General features: G+C 41.2%; 1 protein-coding gene across 1 annotated transcript; it reads right to left on the reverse strand.

Moving 5' to 3' along the window:
* Positions 1-1,363: 1,363 nt before the first annotated feature.
* On the reverse strand, positions 1,364-11,221 carry slc6a1b (solute carrier family 6 member 1b). The gene is made up of 15 exons (XM_023799662.2): positions 10,842-11,221; positions 9,514-9,894; positions 9,091-9,222; positions 8,705-8,805; positions 8,440-8,549; positions 8,178-8,310; positions 7,500-7,634; positions 7,314-7,417; positions 6,912-7,036; positions 6,662-6,774; positions 5,977-6,108; positions 5,295-5,397; positions 4,018-4,118; positions 3,714-3,881; positions 1,364-3,340 (listed from the first exon to the last, which is right to left on the reverse strand). The coding sequence occupies exons 2-15, from the start codon at positions 9,746-9,748 to the stop codon at positions 3,233-3,235; spliced, it is 1,800 nt and encodes a 599-aa protein (XP_023655430.1). The 5' UTR covers positions 9,749-9,894; positions 10,842-11,221; the 3' UTR covers positions 1,364-3,232.
* Between the last annotated feature and the right edge of the window lie 15,121 nt (positions 11,222-26,342).

Consider the following 26,342-nt stretch of genomic DNA (forward strand, 5'->3'; position numbering starts at 1 on the left):
AATCATACACAACTTTCCACATGACCCAGGCTGGCATGCTATGGTGGCAATTGGGGTGTCACTTCTGGGCTTGACAAGGGTCCACAACAAGGTTCACAAGAGAAAAGGGGAAACTGAACTCAAAAGAACCAGAAGGAAACGGGACCATGAGGGGTCTAAACAATGGCAGGCAAGTAAGACAAGAACTAATGAAGACTTGAACTAAGCACAAGGAAAGGCAGAGTAGTTACACAGAATAAGATCAAGCTTTTCAGTGGGGAGTAACTATTAGCTAACACCCTCAGGTAACAGGTGCAACACAGTCAGTAGCTGTTGTGGGAACTGAGAACAGGCAGGGATTTATATACAAAAATGGCAATGTGTAGATGAATGACAGGTTTGGACATTAACGATTCCTCAAATACAAGGGACTAGGAGCTACAAGGAACACAGGAGATACAAGGAATACAGGATATGGATACAAATTAGGGAGGGTCAACCACAAACAATGATGCTAAAGGTTAAGATAAAAACCAGGAACATGATGTATCTTGGGGGTTACAAAAAACAGTTTTCTGAGACACTAATACTCAAAATGTCCACAGTGGCACCATTGTAGAACATGGATTTTTTTTTCTTTTTTTGGGGGGATGTTCTCAGGATATGGCTTCTTCTTAGTGGTGACTTCCCCCCAACACAAGCCTATCACCATTCAATCACCCTGACCATCATTCATCAACCTCGCATCAGCATGGGACTTTGGGCTCCTGTTGGGAGATGAGGCGTCATGTTGGCTTTTGAAGCATCATGTGGCGTAATCTTGTACCAGGAGCCTTGAGGTTCAGCTTTTCTCCTTCAAGCATCCCGCTGTCCAGATGTGACCCACTGAGGTACGGAGTCCTGAAACTGATGCCTTTCATTCTTTCTCCCTTCAATTCAGCTTTTATGGATATTTCATTTCATTCTTTCAGGTAAGTATTTTCAATTAGTAGTTCTTCATCTAATTTTTGAACTCATAAAACTGTTATACAAGTTCATGTATTAAACAATCCTTTTTTGTCTGTTTCGCTCTTATTCATTAAAAAAAATCTTTTATATAACTCCCCGATTGTTTTCTTGCCTTCAGTGTCCAGTGAAGCACCATTGTTCACTGTTACCAACTTTTGCTGTAAGGTAATTTCAATTCATTTAATCAGTCTTTTGTTATGCGCTAAAGAAACCGCGTTACGTTGTTTTCCAATTACGATCATACGAGGAAAAAGAGTCCACTCTGCACAAAAAAAATATGGTTTCCCATTTCATAATTCTTAATGTGTCCAAATAACCTAAAAACAAATCCAAATGCACTCAAAGGTCTATAAGTTTCATGAGACAGAAAACAGCATAATCTATATCTCTTTATTTGTTTTCAGATAACATATATAGCATTCATGCTTTTCTTATGACACCATCTAAAGACATGTATTATATCTTTACATAGAGTATTGTACATTAGGTCAATGAAACAGTTAGAAATATACAAAACAATATTCTTTACCTAGACATAGTCTCTATTGTCATTATTACTATTGTTATTAGTTTCTCTTTTTTTTACATTTCAGAAAGATATGTGCTTAAGTTTCTGAGATCATATTATTGCAGAAAACAGCAAATAATAAGATTTATCAACATGAAGACAAAAACTTCAGAGTCATACTGACGTTCACAGTTACATGTTTTACACAGTACAGTTTTATAACATTGTTTAAGAGAGAAAACATTGTATAGTATTTTTTTTATTTTTTACAAAATTCACAGAACGTTTATTCATTGCACATTTTAGTTATATATCTTTGTAGAGAATAAAATTACTAATTTATCCAGATCCCTGTCACTTGTAGCTGCCATTGAAGCAAACTAGCATTGTCCTTATTTGAATACAATGGCAAGAATTTGTGGAATTAAAGCTTTGTGCTTTTAACTGGTGAATTAAATAAACTGGGAAAATAAATCAATTGTTGCCCTCTATACATTAATGCGTGCGAGCAAACGTGTCCATGTGTGTCTATATTTATGTTATTGTATGTGTGTGTGTGTGTATGTATTAACGTTTATTGCCAAACTATTCTATAAAATTAAAAACAGAATATAATTTCTGTAAAATCTGCCATTTGCTGCTTGCTGGTCTATCTAAGGAGCTTAAGCCACACTACTCAAAACCTGCCCACTCACACAAACAGAACATTGTTTCAAATAAACGATAAATTATTAGCTGAAGGCGTGCGCAATGTAATTTCTCTTTTTCTCGTTTCATTTTAGAGCTTTTGGTCACGTTTCCCTCTGTTCCTGAGGAATGGCACAATAGCGGGTAATGAAAAGATTAACTGAACAAAAAGGGTGGAGCGTCACTGCCTGGGTCGTAACTTTCGACCCTGTGTGTCACAGTAACGTGGAGTAGCATCCGATTCAGCGTAGCTAGATATGTTCACATCAGTATGATTTTGGTCCTTCACATGAACTTTTACGTAGAAAACATCTTAAAAATAATTCTAAAAAAACTTTAAGTCACATACAAAGTCACTTTTTTCTTTAGAAAATAAAGATTAAATTGTAACAGTCTGTGTTGATATTAATCTGATTTTGTGACAGGTACTTCACCACCCCAACTGTTCCCATAATCGCAATTTCACACTGGCCTTCATCTTAATAATAGATGCCCGAGGACTTAAAAAAAATAGTAATAATAAAAATACTTATTGTCTTGGAATAATAATTTGGCCTCACCTGTTGCACATTCCCGTAATTATCATTGCTTAATATTCTTCAGTTCCTCTATGCAATTTTTACATTGCATTTAATATTGTATTAATATAATCGTTCTGTATTTCTTTAGAATACAATCAAACAATCTATTCTAAAAGTTTTTTTTCACTATATTATTTTTAATAGCTTAATTACATTTAAATATTTAGTTAGCGTGGAAGTGTTGACACACATTAGGACTCCAGATTTAAATCAAATTAAAACCTTGTGGTTGTTATTTCATTTTAGAAAGACTTGTCTTTTGCATATGAGATACAAACTATCACTAGGACTTTGCTGGGTATTTGCCTGGTTTTTTTAACATATGAAAAATAAACTTCATAAAATTGTAATCAGGTTGGTCACATTTTGCCCCTGGAGGTAGGTGATTATATATTAGACATGGAAGTCCTTGATCATGTTCAACCATGATTACATTTTCTGCATGAAAGTTGGCCTTTTGAACCAGGGGTTAGATATAAGCCTCCTCGCTGGTCGGATTGGGGTTCTCTGGCTGCTGTTCTGGCCCGTTCTCCTGGGATTTCACGACTGCCGTGGGCTGGATCATTATCCGGAGACGCTGTAAGCACACAGACACAGCAGCTTAACTCCACTGCTGACTGCTCCATTTCTATTCCCTAATAAATTTCAGACAACTGGCAACATTAATACCTGAAACATATGGTAGCATGTACAGTGACACCACCTTCTGTGTCTTCTCAGATTCTAAGTATTCTTAGTAATATAATATGGTTATTGTTTAATCTATATTAAAATGGCTTTTTCACCTTTGATGTTTGCATGCTTGCCTTCTAAGGCATTACAGCCACTGCACTGTTTAACATGGCCGGATAATTAATCAATGTTAAAATCTCGGACTTCAGTTTGGGGAATACGAGGCTTCTCATCTTCCATGCCATACGGCCAAAGCCAAATAAAAAATCAGACGCTACCTCTTTGTAGGATCCCTTCAGTGTTAGGAACATGTAGCCCATATATCCGGGTATGAGGATCATAGAGGACAAGGCCATGCACCAACCCACACCCTGACCCCAGCCTGGGAACACGTAGTTGTTCAAGGTGAGGGGAACCATCTGAACGGCGCTGAAGAGGAACACACCCTAGAAGGCAGGCAGAAAATCAGAATGAAGGTGACACAATGCAAACAGGATGTGATGTCACAAACAAACAGGCACATGCACACTGTCATTCTATAACTGCAAATGGCAGCAGTGTTTGGAACACACGTATACCCACAGCAACAATGAGAGGGGTGAAGACCACCCAGCAGAGCTTCCACCACAGGCACGGCTTGTATCCAATCATCTCTTTGATGTTATCATAGAACTTATTGACACCTGACAGGAACAGGAAGTGTATGAGTCACATGGCTGTCTGTAATACAAATCGCAGTGCACTGACAGCCAACCAAGCGTAGCATGTACTTCATGTGGCAATATCACATTTCGTGCAACACTAAGGCACCATTCAAACACATCACAAAGTTCATGCCACTGCTGCTAAAAAAGATAAAGCAGAACTCCTGGAAACATATTTGTTATATATTTTAAATGCGTTGTATTTTGTCAAAGTAATAATGTGATTAACATTGATTGGAGAAAACTCAGGAGAGAGCATTTACGTCCATTGTTAAGCTATCTCATCTGATTAAAAACCACTATACTCCCGCACATATAATAATCTTCACTTCCCAGATAAACACTTACATTAATAAACATTTAAATATACATTATTACATAAAGCTGTATTTTTGAATGGTTCAAAAATGATGCAAAGTTATTGATTATCAACATACTTTCAAAAAGGCAAAGAAAAATACACTATATATGCGTAATTAGTTAATATTACATGGTTATATGATTATTTCATTTTAGTTAAAATACAGTTATGAACTAATTTGTCTTAGAATTTTCCTGATAAGTATAAGATCATAAAAGTCACAAGTAGCTTTGTTTCGTCTGAATTAGTTCAAGTAATGTACCGGATTCATGCTAAAGTGGTAGCATACTTGCAAGGATTCTTTCTTCACAGCTCTAATCGCTTTATTTATGATAGACAGTATGAGACCGTATCAGCAGTAAAACAGTATGTTATTACATAGCTCCTGCTGTTCTCTTCATAGGGTATAATCGCTTAGCGATCTGCTACGACATCATTTCCTGCTTGAAACCAGCTGACATAAACATGCTCCAGATCGTTACAGTAAAAGTCTTATATGGGTTTAACTGTTTAAAAGATGATTAATGCCTCCTATTTTCTTTTTATCCAACTGGGTTAGTGATCTTCCTTTGGTGTTATGAAACTGTGATTTATATACAATCTATGCAGCTGATTTTATCTGGAATTACAGGTCATATTGCAGTTTACATCTTGGGCTTAAAGAAAAAATGAGTAATCACCTGAGTGTATTATTGCAGCTTTGACTTCAAATACATTTTTAGTATTGTTAACATCTCTGTTTTTCTTGTTTACTTCATAAACAATTTGAAGCCTAGATGCATTGAACAGCGTACCGTAAAACCAGGATATGGAGATGCACTCGAAGAAGACCAGGAACAGGAGACACATTCCACTGGCGGAGTAGTAATCAAAGAGTTTGAAGACGTAGAGACCACCCTGGTCACAACATGAAAGTCACAACATGAAACAGAGAAGCTGGCTTACAATTCAAACCTTAAATATCACCTCAAACAGCTGGAATACAACTGGAGCAAGTTCTTCAGTGAAAAGCGCACATTAGAATTCCTCTTAGATTCAACAAATCATATCACGTAACCCTTATCTTATCTTATCTTATCTGTTTCAGTACTGCTCATTCTTTTGTTTGTTACAATGAGAAATCAAGAAAAGGATTAAAAAAAAAAAACGCCACCACAAATCCCGAATAATAAGCATCATGATAAGCATACTACCTTAACTATACCGCCATTTTCTTTGTGGTTTATGTTGACGTTATAGTCACATAGTTAATCGTTACGCCTGTAAATGGCTCACCAGCAGAGATAATGGTCTTCAAAGATGGGCTCAGCCATGCGGAAAGCGTGCGCTGCGATGCGCCTTACGGGGCTATCAGCAGAGAATCTGATTTTCAATTTTGCGCAATAATGGAGGCGCCGTGATGCACTCGAATGCTGTCATGTGACCGAATGGAATTGAAATGGCACAACGCGGCGCAAAATGGCTGCCGGCGTTCACCTGCGTGATGTTGGAAAGGCCGATCAAATACGACACCAGGCAGACCACTGCGATGAAGAGCTCTCTTCTTCCTCGCAGCAGTCTCGGGAACTCGTCCACTAAAGCGGTGATGAAGCCCTCTACCGTGCAGAACTGCGTTGTTAAGGCAGAGAAAACCACAGTCCAAAACAGTTATTTACAGTATATCAACCATTACATAAAAGAATTCTTTATCTACATAGTACCCTTCTTAGTCCTACAAAAAAAATGATAAGCATTTGTCACCGTGATACCAAAATCTCCAGGGCTGTATTTCCATTACAAAAATCTATAAACATTTCTGTTGATCATAGATTGTTCTGTTGTTCAAAATTCTGTATCCATGTTAAGCTGTGTGCTGTTATACATCAGAATCATTCTCTGTGTCTTACTATAACACATTTCTCATTAAAACTGGCTACAACAGTCGTCATCCGAAATATTTCATCATGTCATGCTTGTTTAATTTCATAAATTTTAATTTAATTTTTAATTTTTAAACTTGAATTTCCTTACCCGCTCTCATTTTGTCTCCCAATATTAGCCCTCTTTTACAATGCTCAATTAATTATACCTAAAAATTCTATGCTGAAGATACCAATAAATCAAATGTGGACTAAAACATAACTGTTTTTTTCCCCAAATTAATTTTAGCAATTGTTTTTACCTGACTGTCAATTCCAAGCATTAGCAACATGGAGAAAAACAGAATTGCCCAGAGTGGTGAAATTGGCAACTGTGTCACGGCTTCAGGGTAGGCCAAGAAAGCCAGGCCTGGACCTTAAAACACACAAAAGCAGGTTTTAATGAAGCTTTAGTGAACATATTGTAATATGTAGCGTTTATTCATAGATTCTATGCAGCAGAGTTCAGTATTCAGCTGCAGGACGCAGGAATCTTGAGAGAAAGGCAGGTACCTGACGCAGCCACGTCGGCTATGGGCCTTTTGGTGACGTGTGCCATGAAGCCGACGATGGAGAAGATCACGAAGCCAGCGAACATACTGGTGAACGAGTTGATGCAGCAGACGATGATGGAGTCCCTGTGAGACGAGTATTGCGAGGGTCACCTCAACGTTTCTCTCGTTTGTAAAAAACCTCAATAAAATAAAAATCGGAATAAAAACTCCGCCCTGCATGTCGTGAAGGCTTGGAGGGAGCCTTTAGATTTTATGCTGTTTCCATGGGATCCATCTACAGTGCAAGTGCAGTAAGAAACTTCTCAAAACCCCAAATGTGTGACGAAAGGTAGCTAATGTGAAATCCAGAGGGGTGAATATTGCATATAGCATCAAACGTGTGAGAATGACGTGACTGTACCTGTATACATTGTTATTGAAAGTATTGTAGCTCCCCAGTGCAATGAGCGACCCGAGGCCCAAACCATATGAGAAGAAGATTTGTGTCGCCGCGTCCAGCCACACCTAGGGACGGAAGGCAGTCATTTACCGTGGGAAACAGTACATGGGGTGTCGGGTCGGGGCTGGGCGTCGGAGCGAGTGCTACCTCAGACTCTTTCAGCTTGCTGAATTCGGGCGTGATGTAGAATAAGATGCCGTCTTTAGCTCCGGGTAGGGTGATGCCACGGATGAACAAGATGAATAGCATGAAATAGGGGTAGGTGGCTGAGAAGTACACAACCTAGGAAACAGCGAGGCTGAACCGTGAGTCAACCAAGGAAAACACACTGCTTGGTATCACGTGAATACTGTAGACTGCAGCTGCATTTAGAAGAAGAAAAATATATCTATATCTATATATAAAACAGAAAAAATATATAGGTATAAAATCTGAAAATACTGAAATAATGATCTGACCTTCAGATTGTCAGACAGATGAGTGGGCAATCAATTAATTGACTGATTTATAATGTGGCCTCTTACTACTGAGTCAGTTATTTATGTGAGGTCTGACAATGGAAATAGTGTGTAGGAGATGATTTAGAGGCTGTGAAAATCTAGCACTTAAAATATGTTTATTTAAGCCAAATATAGCTCACAAATGCATTTTAAACTTGAGGATGTACCATATTTTTTTTTTTGCCAACCACTGCAGACATGCATTTTACATATTTAAACCATTTTTCATCATTATTAGTCATTAATATTCACATGTACTGCTTTGAAGGATAAATTACAAAGGGAAATAGATGACTGATGCTTAAAAAAAAAAAAAAACACTTACCTTTCCGGTCCAGCTAACACCCTTCCAGATACAGAAGTAAACCAGAACCCACGCGATTGCCAGCGTTATCGCGAGGGGCAGTCGAATGTGTCCGGGCTTCTCCAGCCCGTCAGTCAGCTGGTGAACGTTGCGTCTGGTATGAATGTAATAACAGATTACACCCTCACCCGAGTATATAGATTAGGCTCTATAATATAAACATGCATAATGTATAATGCCATATTAATGCAGATGTCAATGAGAAAAAAAAACAATAGCTTACTCCCAAAATTCCACAACGGCACTGGTAAGATTGGTGGTGTTTACAATGCTGTAGTTTGAGTAACATCTGTCAGTATTCCAAGGATTGTTACATGATTTCCATGGCAGATCCTACAAAATGATAGGATAATGGATTTTTTTCCTTCTTTCATTTTCATGCTTTGGAAAATGCCGTATTTTACAATGAAATTTCCCCTCTTTCTTTTGGAAAGCAATGGTGTGATTTTTTTTTTTTTTTGAAGGATCATTATTTTGGAGATACTTACTGTGGTGAAAGAGTTATACAGGTAGTAAATTGCCCAGGCAATAATTACAATGTAGTAAATATTTAGCCAGAAAGAAAGCACGGCAGCAGCCAGGCCAACACCTACAGGTATGCAAATAAAATAAAAAAAGCATTAGAAAAATGCAAATTGACGCAACAGATATTTGGCGAAATAACTGCGCCGACATGTAAAGTGTCTCCCAATAATCAACTCCTCTTGAGGGTCGCGGTTTGCTAAATTTTGTCTATATAAAACATATTCCAATAAAAAATACATGTATGTTTTTGTATAAATGTGAACGTTAATACATTTGATTGCAAAATAATCCACTGTCATGCCGCACATCTGAATAACGTGCCTTTCCGTCGAAATCGCAGGGTCAATACCTTTGAACATGGGGGCGAGTTTCCAGACTCCAAGGCCGCCAATGGATGTGTACTGACCAAGGGAGCATTCAAGGAGAAACAGGGGGACTCCGGCAAATATCAGGGTCAAAAAATAGGGAATCAAGAAGGCCCCTAGACAGGAAGTAAAAAGCGGAAATATGGAGATAAGTATGGGGGGAAAATGCATCATTCTCATACACACAACATGTACCCTAATAATCCATTTGCAAAAAAAATTGAGAAGCATGACTGAAGTGCAAAGGTGTCGAAGCGCAAGTGTGCGGTTTTTGCGAACTGGAAAGCAGAATTAATGGGGGGGGGGAACTCATTTTCGGCCATCGTGTAGGGCTAAATGTTCGCATTAGACGTTTTCAAAGTCCTTTTTCTTCTAAGAAGTGCAAAATGCCAATGAATGTCGTTTACCTCCACCGTTTTTCCCACACAGATAAGGGAATCTCCAGACATTGCCCAGTCCAATAGCGTACCCAACACAGGACAGGAGAAAGTCAAATTTCCCACCCCACGTTTCTCTGTCTGGTATATCCTTCTTCTTCTGAACTTTAACCACTAAGGTTTTGGGTTTGTCGTTTGTAGTGGGCGCTTCGTTCACTTCTGTGAGGACATGTCCATCCGAAGCTTTAGTGCCATTTGTCGCCATGTCTCTGGCTTTTGCGCTGGTCCTGACGGGCGGACGGGAGAGTTCAGCACCGGTCCACGTAGACAGCAGCTTCGCGGTTCTGGGACCAATCGCCGGGGGTGAAACGGAAGACGGGGCTGGTCCGGCTGACACTGACGATGGCAAACCTGAGAGCAGAAACAAGCGCATCTGTCATTCCCTGCATGGCAAATACGCTCCAAGCGCACAGATGTTGATAAACAGCACCAACTATTATACAAATACGTAAGAAAAAGATATTGAAATTAAGATAAAATGTTAGTGATGCTTGATTAATAATATAATTAATTGCTGGGTCAAAACTCATTTCACCAAATTTCGCACCAACGTATCCAGGTACGTGTTAGTGTTATATATGTATTGCCAAGCAGCAAACTTAAACGGGCAATTCGGCAATTAATAGTTATTGTGCTATGTAGATTAGGAATTAAACGTGATTTATTTTGAAACGAAGCGCAACTAAAACAGGTTTATTATAGCCTAAAGCAAACAATTTATTAGAATTACTTACGAAAAGCGTTGTTGTCTATGTTTTAATCTAATTCACATTAACATAATCACAAATCATTTAAAGCTTTTAAAATAAACACGTTATTCCCATTTAATCGTTAAGTTTTTGAACATGAAATTTTTTTCTGAAAATGCATAAAGAAGGTCCCGATGCATTCTTACTCAAAACAGCCAAAGTCTCGAAAACAAAACTGGCGCACAAATCCTTTGCGCGGAGTCCTGTATTACCCTCTGCACACAAATGCATTTAGCCACATTTAACGAACTCATTTGTGTTGCAATATACTAATCGCACACCCACTCCTTCTCGCTTGGATTTGATAAATATTCGCTAAACATAAAGTGTAATCTCATTTTCGGTTCACGTTTATTCCGTACACGTTGCATTGCCAGTTAAAACAGACAATTATTACTACTTGGGCTTGATCAGTAGATGGTTAAATAATAAATCTCAAAGTAGTCATAGTAGTATAGGTAGTCAGTGGAGCGGTTTTTGATAAAACCATTATCAGTTGCCGTGAAAGTGCGATCCTTTCTTCTAAAGAAAACAATGCAGGCTACTCACAGTATTAATTGGCGTCTGTCAAAATTTTTGGCGACAGAAGCATTCGTAGATCCCTATTGAAGTTACACGCTTTTTAGTTTCTCCAGAGCTAATAAAAGAAAGTTCTTTCCAGCAAAAATCCGCTATCCTGAGGGAAATGGTGAGCAAATGCCTCCTTCGGCGGTGCTGTCCAAAGTGTGTGGTGCTGAAGGAAGGGGGAGGAAACACGGCAGGAAGGAGCCGCTTCGCCTTGTGCAGCCGCCTAACATCAACAAGCAGAGACGCTACATGCAGCACAAATCCCCACTCTCATCTACATAGCGTCAATGTCATCTGAAAGTCGACCCTCCCCGTGTACAACATTTCCACCACTGAGATCCTTGTGGGTTTGAGACTGGAGCATCTTGCTGTCTTGGGGTTTTTATATGGCTTGGTTTTTTCACCTATTTGTGTGTTTTTTTTTCCGGGTGATTGATTGAGGCCACTTACAGTCGGGGGATACTGTATGCAATATGAATTAATACATCACTAAGCTGCTTGGGCCAAATATCATAAAGTTTTCCTGCTGTCCACATCCTCTGTATTATAACAGGGCACAATATGGACCAAACTTCGAATAAAACCAGGGAGTAGCCCTGTACACTGTATCTCGCGTATTATAATCAATTACTCGCCATTAGTAAAAGCAACAAACAATAATATAAATACAATTAAATATGTCTAATTATATTTAGGAAATGAAAACTATGTAAGGATATATGTATAATGTCCTTTAGTTCAAGAAGTATTGTGTTCTGTTGCCTGTATCCCATCCTCCCCCCTCCCCACCAAAAAAACAAGGCATGGGGACAAACACACACACACACACACACACACACACACAGAGCACAGTTCACCCTTTGTTGAAAATGCATCAAGAAACAACGGACCGCAGAGAATAGGGTTTTCTGGAGGAAACCTTTGCCTAATTTTCTGCACAAAAATCAACAATTGCAAGCTGGCAGATGCCGGGGCGATGCCAATCGTGCTCTTGTTCCTGGTGAAACGTGATAAGTGAGCCTGTCAATAAGTGAAGTCTGAGGGTGTGAGATAAATTGAAAACTGCAGCCATAAGCTTCTTAGCTTGCTGTCTGCAGAAATAAAACGTCCTTGTGAACGAAGTTAAATGAACACACTTTAGAACTGAAATTCTATATTGAGATAAATTAATAGCTTCTCACTGGGGGATTAGACAAGGAAGGTCCATACAGCAGGTTTGGATGTCATCCTGAAAATGAACTGCTGCAAAAAAACAACAGTGAGATCCAGAGAATGCTAAAGAGTGCTGCACTTCGACCTTAAGCTGAAGGCTGGGGCTTCACTGTGTGTAAAATGTCCGTCACACGTAGATTTCTTGATGCTAAAACATGTGGAACAATCAGATCTAAACTAACCTCTGTTTTCTGGAGTCTTCTCTGTGATACATGGGCACAAGCTCCTTAAGATAGCATAATGTTCACTTGACATGTGTTCTTTATGTTATCTTAATTCCTTAACTGTGAATTGCTAAACATATTTCTCCTACCTACCTTCTACCAGTGACAGAAATGTCTTGCTGGCTGGCTGTCATGGATCATGATGGAAGTCTGGCAGCAAGGTTCATTCGTGATGCAAAGTGCAATCAGTAAATTCTAATCAGGCTTGTGGGAAGAGGGGAAAAAAAAGCCTTAATGGATAAAAGTTTTCATAGCCGGGATCATCTGAAGGCATGTGGAGTAAGAGGATGGAATGACAGCAGATGGTGAACCAATGAGGGGTGAACTAACCTACTAAATGATACAAAATGAAATTTAGCATTTAAGCTCCCATCTGCTTTACTCTCCCTGGGGGCATGGAGTGTCGGACGTGCCACGTGCCCGTGGACCTGCAGTGAGCCCCTGGCAGTTGTCGGTGGCGCATATGACTAGTCAACTGAGTGCCGCAACTCGCGATTGCATAAGCTGGAAATTGCAGAGCGGGGCTCCCAGTTAGCAATCAGATATGATACATTATTCATCCTGATGGATCAAAGACCAGCAGTGCAACATTTTCCAGCTCTGTAGATATAGCACGGGATGGAAAATGTTTTTTTAGCATTTACAAGTGGCTAGCAACCAAACCGATTCTGGCTAACATGCTGTTGGAACAGTGAGAAAATAATGCTAGATAAACACTGGCAGAAGTTATACCTCAAAGCTTGAGTGTAGTCGAAGCCTGTCTTTATTGTACTGTCACACTTAATTGTGTGTTAAGCAACAGACCTGCAACAGAAGTGCATTTGTTATTCAATGGTCACGGCAACAGAGAATGGAGATTGCATGAAGACAACCAAAAATCACCGTAATCCGAACAAAAATCTTTCGCTTTTTTTTTTCGTTTGCTGTTCCTAGCTTTTCCACCTGAGTTTAACACGTACATAGCAGTGTCACCTGTACTTTGAGCTGTAAATCTGAGCTGAACAGCTTCTCTGTCACAAAGGTTAGCACTACTGAAATAGCTGAGGACTGACGAAATAGGCAAGATCCAGTTTTATGCATATTCAACCAAAGAAGTTTCTACTGCATCTTTCTACTTTCTGCCCAGCTAAACCTGTACTATTTTCATAAACGGGGCAGTGAAATGTGAGGAGAGCGAGTTGCAATGGCGCTTGCAGTGGTACAGTACATCAGAACCTCTTAACTCTGCCGTGGGATGATTTCATTGCAGCCCACTAAACAGCAGTATGGGAATATTGCACGACAAGGAGGCTTGAGCTACTGAGAGCCAAATTCTGTCTTCTTCCTAAGGAAAAAAAAAAAACAGAGCTTTGGTTTCTGAACTATTTATGTGTCACTTGAAGGCGCAGAATGTGGTCACCCTTCATTTGCAGGGCAGTCAGGTACGCCACTGCCAGTTCTCCAGAAGGTGCTCAATGCCCAGTTTCCGCTCTCCGTGAAAAGGCTCAAGACAAACTGGCGTGCCTGTTGCTGGGCGATAGCAAAGCTACTCAGGAGCACTTCAATAGGGGGAAAACAGGGGGAGAAAGCCAAAGTAAAATACCTACATTTAAACAGCCTATATCACTGAAACAGTGCATCCGAACAGTATATATTACCCAAAGGTTGGCTTTTAATAATTCCTAGAAATTCAAATTGCATTTCTTATTATGAATGAAAAAGTCCCCCAAAAAAGGCACAATGCAAAGACTTAAGCATCTGTTTTCTATCTTCAAATGCTTCTGCAAATCCAAATGTTACCAGTCTGGTGTGAAATAGCCCCAGAAGCCAGTGGTGGAGGTTTCAGGTCCGCAGAGTACAAATCCAGACCAAGATTTTGTTTCAACCAACCAGCTGAGTATAAAGAGCCACAGTCACAGAGTACTCAGCTGGCTGGTTGAAACAAAATCTTGGTGTGGATTTGTGCTCTCCGGACCTGAAACCTCCACCTCTGGCAGAAGCTCAATGTTAGTACATGCTATCGCTCACCTGACGAAGGGCACAGGCCCCGACTGCAAAGCTAGCCGAGGCTACCAATAAATACTCCGATAAATAAAGTTGAGCGGGGCGATGTTTGCGTCTTCCACAGCCAAATATGCTTGCTCGTGGGTTTAATCTGGTTTTTGAAACCCCACAGATGGGTTATGGTCCCAAGTGTAGGTCTGCCTACTTAAATATTACTGTGGGACACTAGTAATGCTAAAAAAGCATCTGTCAGATGCTGCCACTTCCACCGAAACGCAGCCGCTCTCTCTCCTATGATTTTTTTTTTCGTTCATGAATAAACTGATTAACACTGCGGTGAGTCATTAACATGGTAATTACAAACAATCTACATATTCAATTTTTAACCATAGTGTGGGATCATTCGTGCCCAGATGTAAAAAGCCAAACGAGGATAAAACGGGTCCATTTTGATCATTCATAATGCGACATTGTGGCTGAATTTACTTCCAGAGAGTATCAGAGGCGACATGTCTGTGAGTGAAGAGTGCCATGTAAGGTTTAGGAATGATGGTCCGTGGTATCACAGTGTTTAGAATCTGTAGTATTTTTAAGATGACCTTGGTATTTGATATTTACCTGTATATGTTTGTAAGGCCGTCTACTAAAGGAGCATTAAATGAAAATTACATTACTACACATCTTTAAGGAGAGGAGGGCGAGAAAATGAAAGTTCTGTCAGCATAAGTCAGAAATACAGCTTCTTGGAGAATCCGCCCAATTTTAGATGTTACAGTGGGAAATTTTAATACTGTTTTGACTCCTTGTTAACATTTTAAAGCAAGTGTGTAAATGAATTTGGAATAAATGTCAGATTATTGGATTGGGGTTGTCTAGTGAGTTTCTACAAATTAACACATGTTCATTTTTATTATTGTATATCAGAGGTAAGAGAAATTGAATTCAATTTAACTAAGTACTTACCTACAGAGTATAGACATGTGCTGCAATCTTTTCGTCTTGATGATCGTTCATCTGCTACTCTATTTATCTACAGATGCAGGATAATCCACCAAATGAGACTAACTGCATTTTGGTATAAAATGTCATGCCCATTTTGCTTTGTCACATGTTTTGTTGCCTGATATGTAGATTATGGTGTTTAGCTTGGGATACTGTCTTACTGTTCATTATATTTTCACAGATCTAAGGATTCATGGTAGATCACAAACTAGACAGGTGCTACGGGAGCAGGTGAGCTGACTGATCAGGCAGATATAATGCTTAAAAACACAAAAAAAAACACATTTTATTGACTTCAGAGACAAAGGTGAGTGTCTTTCTTGATGATACAATAGTAATTCTTTTGTAGCTGATACTGTGAGATGGTAGGCTTAGGGCACATAGGCTGGAAGAGAAATGAGAATTTGGCAAATGCAATAGATACATATAAAGCTTTTCTCTGACAAAAATGCTGACACTGCTAGATAGTCATCGCTATTTTGGAGAAGAATGATGGGCACAGATGAAATGTTGCCATTCCACACATTACCTGAACTGGCTAATCACTGGCTAATCTGGATCATTCACTGAAAAGGTAATATTTCAATTAGAATATTCTGTATTCATTAGCATGTACTTGATGGCAACACAGTCATATATTGTGTGCAGTTTTTGGGACGACTGTGTGGAAAGATGGGATCATAATTGTCACAGCACCGCATGTATAGATATGAGTTCCAGTTCCTCTTAATAATTTATTTCGTGGACTCTTTCCTAATTAGATTTTTACACTACTATACATATAACTGATAAGATTGTGATTTGTGAAACTTTAATTACCTACTTAAATATTTACTTATGTATTAAAAATCTTCACAGTCAATTGGAGTTAATGGCTTTATGGGATATTCAGTCCTCCGAACGCTGTCTTAGCTGCCCGCCCTGGACTCTGCGCACACACGTGCTTTCCTGAAGAGGTATGCATTATGTGGGGCAGCAGATGGTGGAGGCTATTCGGGAGGTGGCCTCGTCGCCAGGAGGTGTCGGGTTCAAATCCCAGGAGGGGCGCTGTTTTTGTGCCATTCCGGCTAGGCACTTAACCTTGAGGAGCCACTGTAAATTTTTAACCGGATGAATGTTCGGAGCTGGACAGCATCAGCTATGCAGGACGTGCGAGGCGTCACGCCCGTGTCCGCTACGCGTGGCGTATCTGTAAACGCAGAGCATGCAGAAGGAAAAGGCGTAATATCCTAATAAACTGTGTCACAACGTGTGAAAAAGAGGTAGCACCATTGACCGGGCTCTGCCTCCTGACTGAGGTGTTGCATTTAATACAACAGTGTTAGGCCTCAGGCATGAAGGCAGATACTATAGTTCCATAAACTGTAGATTTGTTGCTAGGCAACAGGGCAGGCACCCTGCTCTCTCTCTGTATTTTGCTTCTTGTGTGTGTGGGGTGGCGGGGGGGGAGGATCAGCAGCAGCCTTTGAAAAGGGGCTTCATTAAGTTTTATAGCAACTGTAATGAGTACTCTGATATGGGTTGTGGGGTTAATTTGAATTAGATGGCCAATAATGCTTTATATTTTGCACTATTAATTTATGACTTGCACAAGTTTTCATTCCAGTTGCATTAATCTCTTCCTAAGGGTTTATGCAGACTGTGTGTTTATCTTGGAAAATTTTCAGGCCAAAACCACTCAGGCCCTTCCCTGAGTGTAGCTGAGGCTGATTGGGGAAACACACAATAGCTGAGGTCCTGGTCTGAAGGCTGATTGGTGAAAATCACTGCAGCTAGAGTCCTCACTTGAAGGCTGATTGGTGAAAAACTACGAGGCTGAGGTCCAGATCAGAAGGCAATTAGGTGAAGAACACTGTAGCTGAGGTCCTGGTCTGAAAGATGCTTGGTGAAATCACCACACTGCTAATTTAACTAACAGACATTCAGATGTTACAGTGGGAAGTTTTAATAGTGTGCTAGCTTCAGTTAAAAGTAAGTCTGTAAATAAAATTTATTGGCATATAATTGCTTATAGTTTGATCATTTAGCTGTTTACAATGAAAAACCAAAAAAAAGGTAACACTTTACTTATGGACATGTTTTTAGTAATTTTTAAACACATTCATAACAAATAATAATGCATAAAGCATTATAAACATGATAATATGTGTTAAAAAGGCATAACACATTATAGTCACTTGTATTATGCATTATGAATGCTTTATGAAGCTCTCATCTAAAATGCACTATAGATACTTTTATAATGCATTATAATGGTCGGTATAAGCATTTAGGATGTTTTGTACGGCATTATATATATATGTATATATATGCATTATAAATATTATAAATCATGGCCATAAGTAAAATGGTAAAATCATTGTACATCTAACACAGTATTTTATGAAAAAATAAAAGGTCTTATTCTCCCTTTATTTGAAGTATGACAAATACTACTGCCTGTTTGCTAAATGTATCATAAATAGTGTGTATGACGTTATGATTGTTAATGTTCTTTATGTGTCCATATTACTTTGTTGAAAATAATACCAATAATAAAGTGAGCAGAAACGGAACAGGAGCCATAAATGTTTCTGCTGCATGGGTGTCTCCTACAGACCGGTCAGTGACCTGCAGTTTGCCAACTGGCAGCAAGGAGAAACATCTGCTGACTGTGGTATGATAGGGACCCGAACTGAACCAACTGAAGTCAAAAGGAATGCAAGTGATTCAGTGCATGTTTCATTACCTCATGTGAGGAGAACATGACAGAGGAGAATGGTCAAGGTCAACAGTGAGGCCTATATTAACTGTTAATTCCAAAGCTGTAGGCCAGAGGAGGAAACCTAGCTAGGGAAGAGTTTAGGTCAAAGATAACCTTCATTTTCATAAATGTTAGAAGGGCTTTGAGATAAGCTTCCTATCAGGCTCTGCATTTAGATTTGTTCAATCCAAAAATAGCTAATAGAGATATTAGGTAGCCAAATGAGCAAAGCAGACTTCTGTCACCTGAATTTTTCTGTTGGAGTTAACACATAGACTTATGTGACAGACTGAGTTACTTAGTGACTGTACAAAACGCATATCAACTATGCCGATATCTCTCTTAATTATTCTTTCTCAAATAACTCTTATATTTTATTTGATGCATTTAATTTTATTGATACAAAAAGTGAAGTAGTGGTAACGTAAAAATCCAGGAAAAAAATCTAGCCTTCATCTCCTTTTAAAAATGAAACATACAGAGTGTTAAACTTTTTCATCTTTAAAGTTAAATTAAGTCAGTCTTAAAATAATATTCATTTGGTTACTTTTTTCCCGCAAGATAACGAAGATCAGAACCTCAATATTAATTAAAATTGGTGATTACAAGGTAGAATCGCACTTCTGAAAAAACCGTAAGATTTACATTTGCGTAAAGACTTTATTATACTATATATTAAGAGCTAGTAAAGTATTTGTACAAGCTGGCCTGTGATCGGAAGGTCGCTGGTTTAAATCCCAGGGCTGGCAGAGTGATGTCACCATTGGGCCCCTGGGCAAGGCTCTTAACCCCCAATTGCTCCAGGAACAGTCTGACCCAGCTCTCCCCCCAAAAAAGCATCTGCTAAACACCTAATAAATGGAAAAAGTCAGTTCTGCAGGAGTAAAAATCCTTCCCATTACAGTGTTTTATTCAGAAAGTTAAAGGTTCATTTGCCACCTAAATCGGCATGTCTATAGTTCTATATTATGCCATAAGGAACCCATTAGTGACGGCACAGTTAATTTCTTCCAGAGGGAATGTGTCCACTCCGCTCTTCTTGAGTGTGCGCTCTGGGTTATGGTCTGCATTGCAGACCCTTCATTCATCACTGTCTCATTATGATTACCTGAGCAGGTGCTCGATGTTTTCTACTTATATACATTTGGTCTGGGTAATTAGGCATGCTACAGGCTAATTTGACCACTTTCTCAAGTCAAATCCTCAGGGACGGGAACCACGGCCGATTGGGACAAACGAGTGGCTCAGGGCTGCACGAGACAGAAACCGATGAAATGCTTAGACATGCAGAGGATTTCAGAAAAACCAGGGGAACATGTGACGTACATTCCTGCGAACATTTTGTGAATATGGGGGTCTGAGGACACACAGAAACAACAGCAAAAAAAATTCAATGGCATTTCATTCATATATGAATTAAATGACATCATCAGAACAACCACAACAGCAATAATAATATGATCCTGACCAGGATAAGTGGTTAGAAGATGCATGAGTGGATAACAACAATACCAGACATAAATATATAAAATTAATTATACTATCATTTTGTATTTGTGTTGTAGGTTATATCCACAAATGACTATAACCAGTAATGAACCTTCTTCTTGCACCATTTGCTTGTCAATGCCATGATACCTGCGAAATGCAGTCTGTATAAGTAATACTGCGGAGGATTAAATGCTAGAATGTCAATCAAGTGTTAATTTTAGGCTGAATTTTAGCTAAAGCTGAGGTTCGTAATCAGCTAGATCCGCATTCCAGAGACTATTTCAAGTGGCTGCACCATTTTTTTTTTCTCTTTTCGGAAAGCAGGTGCCTGCAATCTCCTCTCTTCATACCGTCTCAATAATCCCCTATTCACCCGCATCACTATGGAAACTGGCTGGGTGGCTTTCCAGCTGACTTACACCGTTTCTGTACATCGCAGCCGCTAAATGTCCCAAAAATGTTTTGCAAACGTTCGCTCTGGCCTGATTTCTACAGATGCAATTCTAGGAAAAAAATTTATATGTGGAAAATGTGAATAAATGATTGCGATAGAGATAAAATTTTACATTAACGCGTAATTTGGAGTATCTTTCAGTTGAAAACTGTCGTGTACACAAAGTATATAATACTGCATGTAATAATGTGCACCATTTCAATATCGTGTTTTTTCAGCATGACAGTATTTAAATATCCAATTAGACATACCAATGGGCCTCAGAGATAGCTTGTCACCGCATTACCAGGCATATTTTTAGCCATGTGTTTATGAAGCATCTTCCTTGAATATTTTAAAGAAACCAGCTGCTCACAGAATTGCTCTGTTTAGGGTGCAGAGTATAATTAATAAAAGAGCATTAATTGCTTAATCCGTTTCAAAATTAAGTTCAACGCCATGATAAGAGGAGCATTCAGTCTATTGTTATGTTTGCGGCTTTGATTAATTTGGTTTTCTAAACTGCTCTTCAGTGTTGTCTGAAGACCAAAGGGGATAATGAATCTCTCCTGCCCATGGATCACATTAAAAATCTGTATAATTAAGTCCACACGTGTTCATTCATAACAGACGTCCACAGGATCAGCACCAAAGATCTATAATGTTACGGCACATGCTTTGGCAGCAATAGTCTCTCGGGGTGAGACGTCACGGTGGTGAATACTTACTGTAGAGTGTGAATTGAGCGACGTGGAGTGAATATCGACGCCTGAAGCGGGGGACCCGGTGCGTGCCGCTGAACGGACACATGGAAGACTCGATGGGCTAAAATGGAAAACCTGCTGAAGGAGATGGCGCGTGCTGCCATCAACCCAGTGTGATCTCGTCCCATAATTTGGAAAATCACTGAGAGCTGTTAAAAACAGCATTAGGCTGCTGCTGACATTTCCCGTAACAGGAGGGAGACAAAGGCGCCCCGCTTTCCAGCTGCTAAAGCGGCGTTCACTAAAAAAGTCACTTATATGCGATAAATTAATTTTCATTGTAAATCGCTTTGAGGTCAGGCCTCAACAACAGGACATGTTGGATTCTGAGGAATAGAATAAAAATTATTTGCCACCAATCCTGTTACACAGAAAAGAATTCTATTTAAATGTTGTTATAAAATAAAAGAACAATGTTCTGTGTTTTTCGCAATCCTCGATATCTGCAGCATGATACAGAACACAGATGGATACCTTAATTTTTAAAATGATACCAAAATATGCAACCAAACATTTTTTCCTTATCACATTCCAAGTGTGGATGACCAATGTACAAACAACCCATAACTGTTACGACGTCTAAACAAGCCACAACCCAAATGCAGGCTGTATTCCAATAGATCCCATGTCTGGGTGTTTATTAGAGCTAGAGCACACAGGGCAGGTTCACACAACAATGACCGAATAGGGATTAGAGGACTGAGAGACACTAATATACATGACTAACAAAGAAGCAAACACAAGGCAGCTGTGACCGGTCAACAGGAGGGCAGGAACAGGAAGTAAGACTAACGAGCCCCAGGCGTGGTTAGAGCCACACCCGAGGGGAAACGAGGGGATCAGGCAGGCAGAATGGGCTGGACATGACAGTATCCCCCGGCCAAAGGTGTGTACTCAGTGCAGGCCAGGGACGGGACCCAAGGGACCGGATGAGAGGACAGGCACAAGGGGCCTAGACGTGGGGCAGAACCAGGTGAACAAGACAGGGTTGCACACCAGACGGGAAGACTCTAGGGACCAAGGACCTAGGGAGACAAAAAAAAAAAGAACAGGAACAGGACTAGGCAGACTGAACAGGGAAACATTGCACCAAAGGGATAAGGGCTGTCAAGGGAACTGAACGAACCAGGGCAGGACCAAGGGCAACCAAGGGGGTGACACACACACCCAACAACACAGGACACCAGATGAATGCCCATTCAGGACAAGATTCAAAAACCCATTGAAGACCATGGAACAGAAAGGGTAGAGACAAAGAATGCAGGGATAGCAAACAGGACATACCAAACAGAGCGGAGAGCTGGAGGGACAACAAAGACTGAGACAGAGAGACAAGCAAGAGCCAACCAGGGTATGGACCAGGGGGAAACAATAACTTCACAGGATAAGAGGGGAAAAACCAGGGCACAGCAAACAGGAACAAGGTCAGGAAGGGTGGTTCCTTTGGGAACCTCCAGGTGCTGGGCGCCGGCTCAGGGATGTGGGACTTCCTGGGCTCTGGAGGGCTAGGACCAGGTAGTGCTGAGAGGTCAATAGAACTGGGTGGCGTTGAGGGAACCGCTGAGCTACAACCAGGGGGTTCTGTAGGACTCACAGGGTAGGAATCAGGGCAGGAATCAGGGAAAGAGCTGCTGGATACTGAGGGACCTGTAGGGTAAGAGCCAAGACTGGGGAAGGAACTGGAACCAGAGAGCCTTGAGGGGTCTGCAAGGCAGGAGGGTCTAGAAGGGCCTGCAGGGCGGGAGAGTGCAGAGGGGCCTGAATGACAGGAGCCTGAAGTGGGGTGATGACCACGGATGGTGTGTCCCCATCTCCCTCTTTGGGAGACAAAGACCCGACCTGCTCTGCTTTTGGCTATCCATCGGGGCCAGTCACCCCTTTGAGGACCCTGCTCAATGTGGCTAGGGTCCGGGACAGGGCTCCGCAAGGCAGGACTCAGGGCAATGCCCACAGCATCCCACTTCAGGTCGTCTAGAGGAATGTCTTCTCTGGGACGGAGGTGCTTGAGCAAAGGCTAGCAGCCGCTGGAACATCAGGTGCAGGGCTGGCAGTGACCATCAGGTAGCAACAGCAAGGTGAGGGTCTGGAAGGCCATCGGTAACCTTGCGGTGGGCATAGGTGTGCAGTCTGGCCGGAGCAAGGCATACACCAGGCAAGGGGCTAGGCGGTGAAGCAGGCCTTTCCTCGCAGGACCTCACTGCACCCCTCCCCCTATGACCTCCTCTTTGAGGGTCCTGGTAACGTCGACAGGGGCCACAGGGAGGAGGTGTCGACCTGGACTCTGGGTCCATGACAGGGGCTGAGCAGATGGCTGGGAGAGAGGCATGTTCTGACGATGAGATACCAGCCGCAGGTGGGTCCATAGCCAGTGAGGTGGCTGCAGGTGAACAAGGGGAAGCCGGCTGAGAGGCCACAGGTGAGCAAGGGGAAGCTGGCCAGGGGGCTGCAGGTGAGCAGGCAAGAGCCGTCTGGACAGTGATGACCTCAGGCGAGCAGGCAGGTGGCCGTCTGGGTGGTGACAGCCTCAGGGGAGTCCCAGGCCAACGAGCCGACAGCCGCATAAAGGGCAGCCTCAGGCTGTCCAGGAGCTGTCTGGACGATGGCTGCAGGCAGGCAGCTGGGAGCATTCTGGTAGAAGTAGACGGGACTTCTGGCAACTACATGGCAGGAGCAGGCAGAACAAGGGTGGAGTGGCCCTCCTGAGCGACTGCGAGGAGAGATCCACTGCCAGTGGGCGCAGCATGGTGGGACCCTGGGTGGGACCCTGGGGCCGCAAACAAGGCAAACAAGGAACCTCGGGCAGTGTGCAAGGAGTCGTGTCTTTCCCCTACCAGTGCAAGATGAGCAAAGCCCCAGCTATCCCACTGGTCGCCGAGGAAGTGGAGGTTGGGGAGATCGCTTTCAGCCCTTCCCCAATCTGGAGCAGCAGAGCAACCGCATTTGGAGACTTTTGAAGCTGGGGATCTCTGAGGAGCCCCTGCAGAACCCTGGGGAGTGTGTGAAAGGCATATTCCACTTCATTCCAGTCCGAAGCATGTGTGATGGCTGACAAAGGAATGGCCACAGGTTCCTCTCAGGTGCTGGGCCAATACCACCATTGGTTACAGAGGTAGGTGTTCTCAGGAATCAGCCGAGGAACAAAAATAAGTGATTCCTCTGGTCGAACCAGAGAAAAGTTGAGGGGTCTTCACGGTTTGGCCATTCTGTCACAACGTTTAACAAGGCACGACCCAAATAGAGGCTGTATTCCAATAGATCCCACGTAGGGGTGTTTATTAAAGCACACAGGGCAGGTTCACACACACTGACATACAACCACGGCTGAACGGGAATCACAGGACTGAGAGATACTAATATACATGACTAACAAAGGAGCCAACACAAGGCAGCTGTGACCGGTTAACAGGAAGGGAGGAACAAGAGGTAAGACCAATGAGCCCCAGGCGCAGTTAGAGCCACGCCTGAGGGGAAACGAGGGGATTAGACAGGTGTGACAGGCTGGAAGTGACAATAATCTATCATTGCTACTTATACAAGTTCATATTTTAAGTATATGTGTCTACCATTTGGACTCCATGAAGACCCAGGAACATTTTTTTGCCGATCATGTGCAGTGTTCTCCAACAACGGGCCTGCCTGATGATACTCTAGATACTCTGCATCCCAAAGCATATTGAATTGTATGGTTAGTATATTTGCATCTTATCTTGGGTGTTCCCCTAGCTTGGGTGATGTGTGCTTATTGAGGAGGCTCCAGGCCCCCTGTGGTCCGGTACTGGATAAGCAGGTTGAAGATGGATGGGTAGGTGTATGGATGTTTCACATTTCATTAGGAACTTTTTCACGTTTCCACAACTCATAGACTATAAATAAACCATACTGTACATGCACAGAAAAAAGCTGGAATGAAAGGATTCTGTAAATTGTCAAGTCAAGCTAAGAATTAATTTACTTATCAAGAGTCAGATTAGTTTCACTTTACACATTACCTTTCCCATAAAGGCTACACATCACAGAAAATTAATATGCAAACAGTTTCCAATAGATATTTACACAAAACTGCACTCTTCAGTCGCAATTTTAGCTAAACTGCTATTTAGGCTGTAGGACGAAAGTCCCAGAGCCAGACGCAATACTATCTACAGCACAAAGGATAAAACAAAACAAAAACAATACCCTTTGAAGTGGGACAGACTGTGCTTCAAAATGCGCTGCACAGTTTATTTTTAGATGATAACAGTAAAAATAATGTCTGCCCATAAATAATGTTTTTTCAATTTAATTTTTACTTTAATTCGACAAATATTAAATACTGTCTCCCACTTTGGGGTTGTGGGTCTAAATCTAACCCCACTTTGTGTGCAGGTTTGCGTGTTCTTTGCGTGTTCTTTGCGTGTTGAGTGGGTCTTTTGCTTCTCTGGTTCCTCCAATGGTCCACAGCAGTCTGGTAATTTGTAATCCCTAAATGTGCATGTGTGGCTTGTAATAGACTGGGATCCAGTCACTGCCCTTCTTCCCGGTGCTGCCTGGGGTAGGTCCCCACCCCGTGACCGTAACCAGGATACGTGGTTGGAGGATGGTTGTTTCGATTGATGTGTGGTTAACAGTTTTAATTAAAAGCATGATGAGGTATAAGGTGAGAAAACACGGTTTTGACATTTGCAGTGTTTTTGGTGCTGGGGGTTTTAGCTAATGCGATAATGGATGCATGTGTGTTGCATAAGTGAGGATTTCGCCTTCAGGTACTTAATAAGTGCATTAGCAAAAAAAAACGGAAACTACATGCTAACTTTGCTTCAAGGGGTGTGTGAAATTGTATAACATAAAGAATTTTTTGGAAGTGGGCTATTGAAGGAAATGTAGGGTTTTCGCTGGTATATAAATGGATAAGCATAGTTATATAACAGATGTTTAGATTCAGTGGCAATTAACATGGCTAAATATTGTGCTGTTACTTTTGCATTTAAAAAGATTTTTTTAACCCACAGCCCTGCTCTAGATATGTGGGGGGAGGATAGATGGGTGGAGAGATGGATGGATGGATGGATGGATGGACAGATGCATGGACTGTTCAATGAAATGTAAAATGTTTGAAGCCCCTATGGTATCTTACATGTCTTGCAGTAAAAAGTTTCAGCAAAGCTTCCAGAAACATCTGTCACCAGGTTCATGCATTGATAAACTATAGCTGACAATTCAGACTACATTGTAAATTGTGGCTATATGCAGAATTACATGTGTCTATCATTCGTATGCAGCCGTGCACTTTCTGGAGTTTAGCAGGCTATTGTACTCATATTATTCCCGGCTTTGTTGATATAGCAATTCCCCCCATCAGAAATGGTGAAACGGAATTAGAGGAGGAGGCCTTTAACAGACTGAAGAAGGCACATCTTTAAATACCTCTAATGCCACAGTAAGCTACAGAACCAGACTTGACATTTGCAGGAATCCCTTTCATGGTTAGGATGGTTTTTACAGATCATGGTACGCTTCTGCAATGTAATGAAAATCTTATTCAGTGAGGAGTGAGTCAAATGCAGTATGCTCAACTCACAATCCATTGAAAGGTTACATTTCTTAAGAGAAAAAAAGGTTTTTTGTGTAATTTCATTTACATTTTAGGTGAAT

Source organism: Paramormyrops kingsleyae, chromosome 8, assembly GCF_048594095.1.
Source record: "Paramormyrops kingsleyae isolate MSU_618 chromosome 8, PKINGS_0.4, whole genome shotgun sequence".
Lineage (NCBI taxonomy): Eukaryota > Metazoa > Chordata > Actinopteri > Osteoglossiformes > Mormyridae > Paramormyrops > Paramormyrops kingsleyae.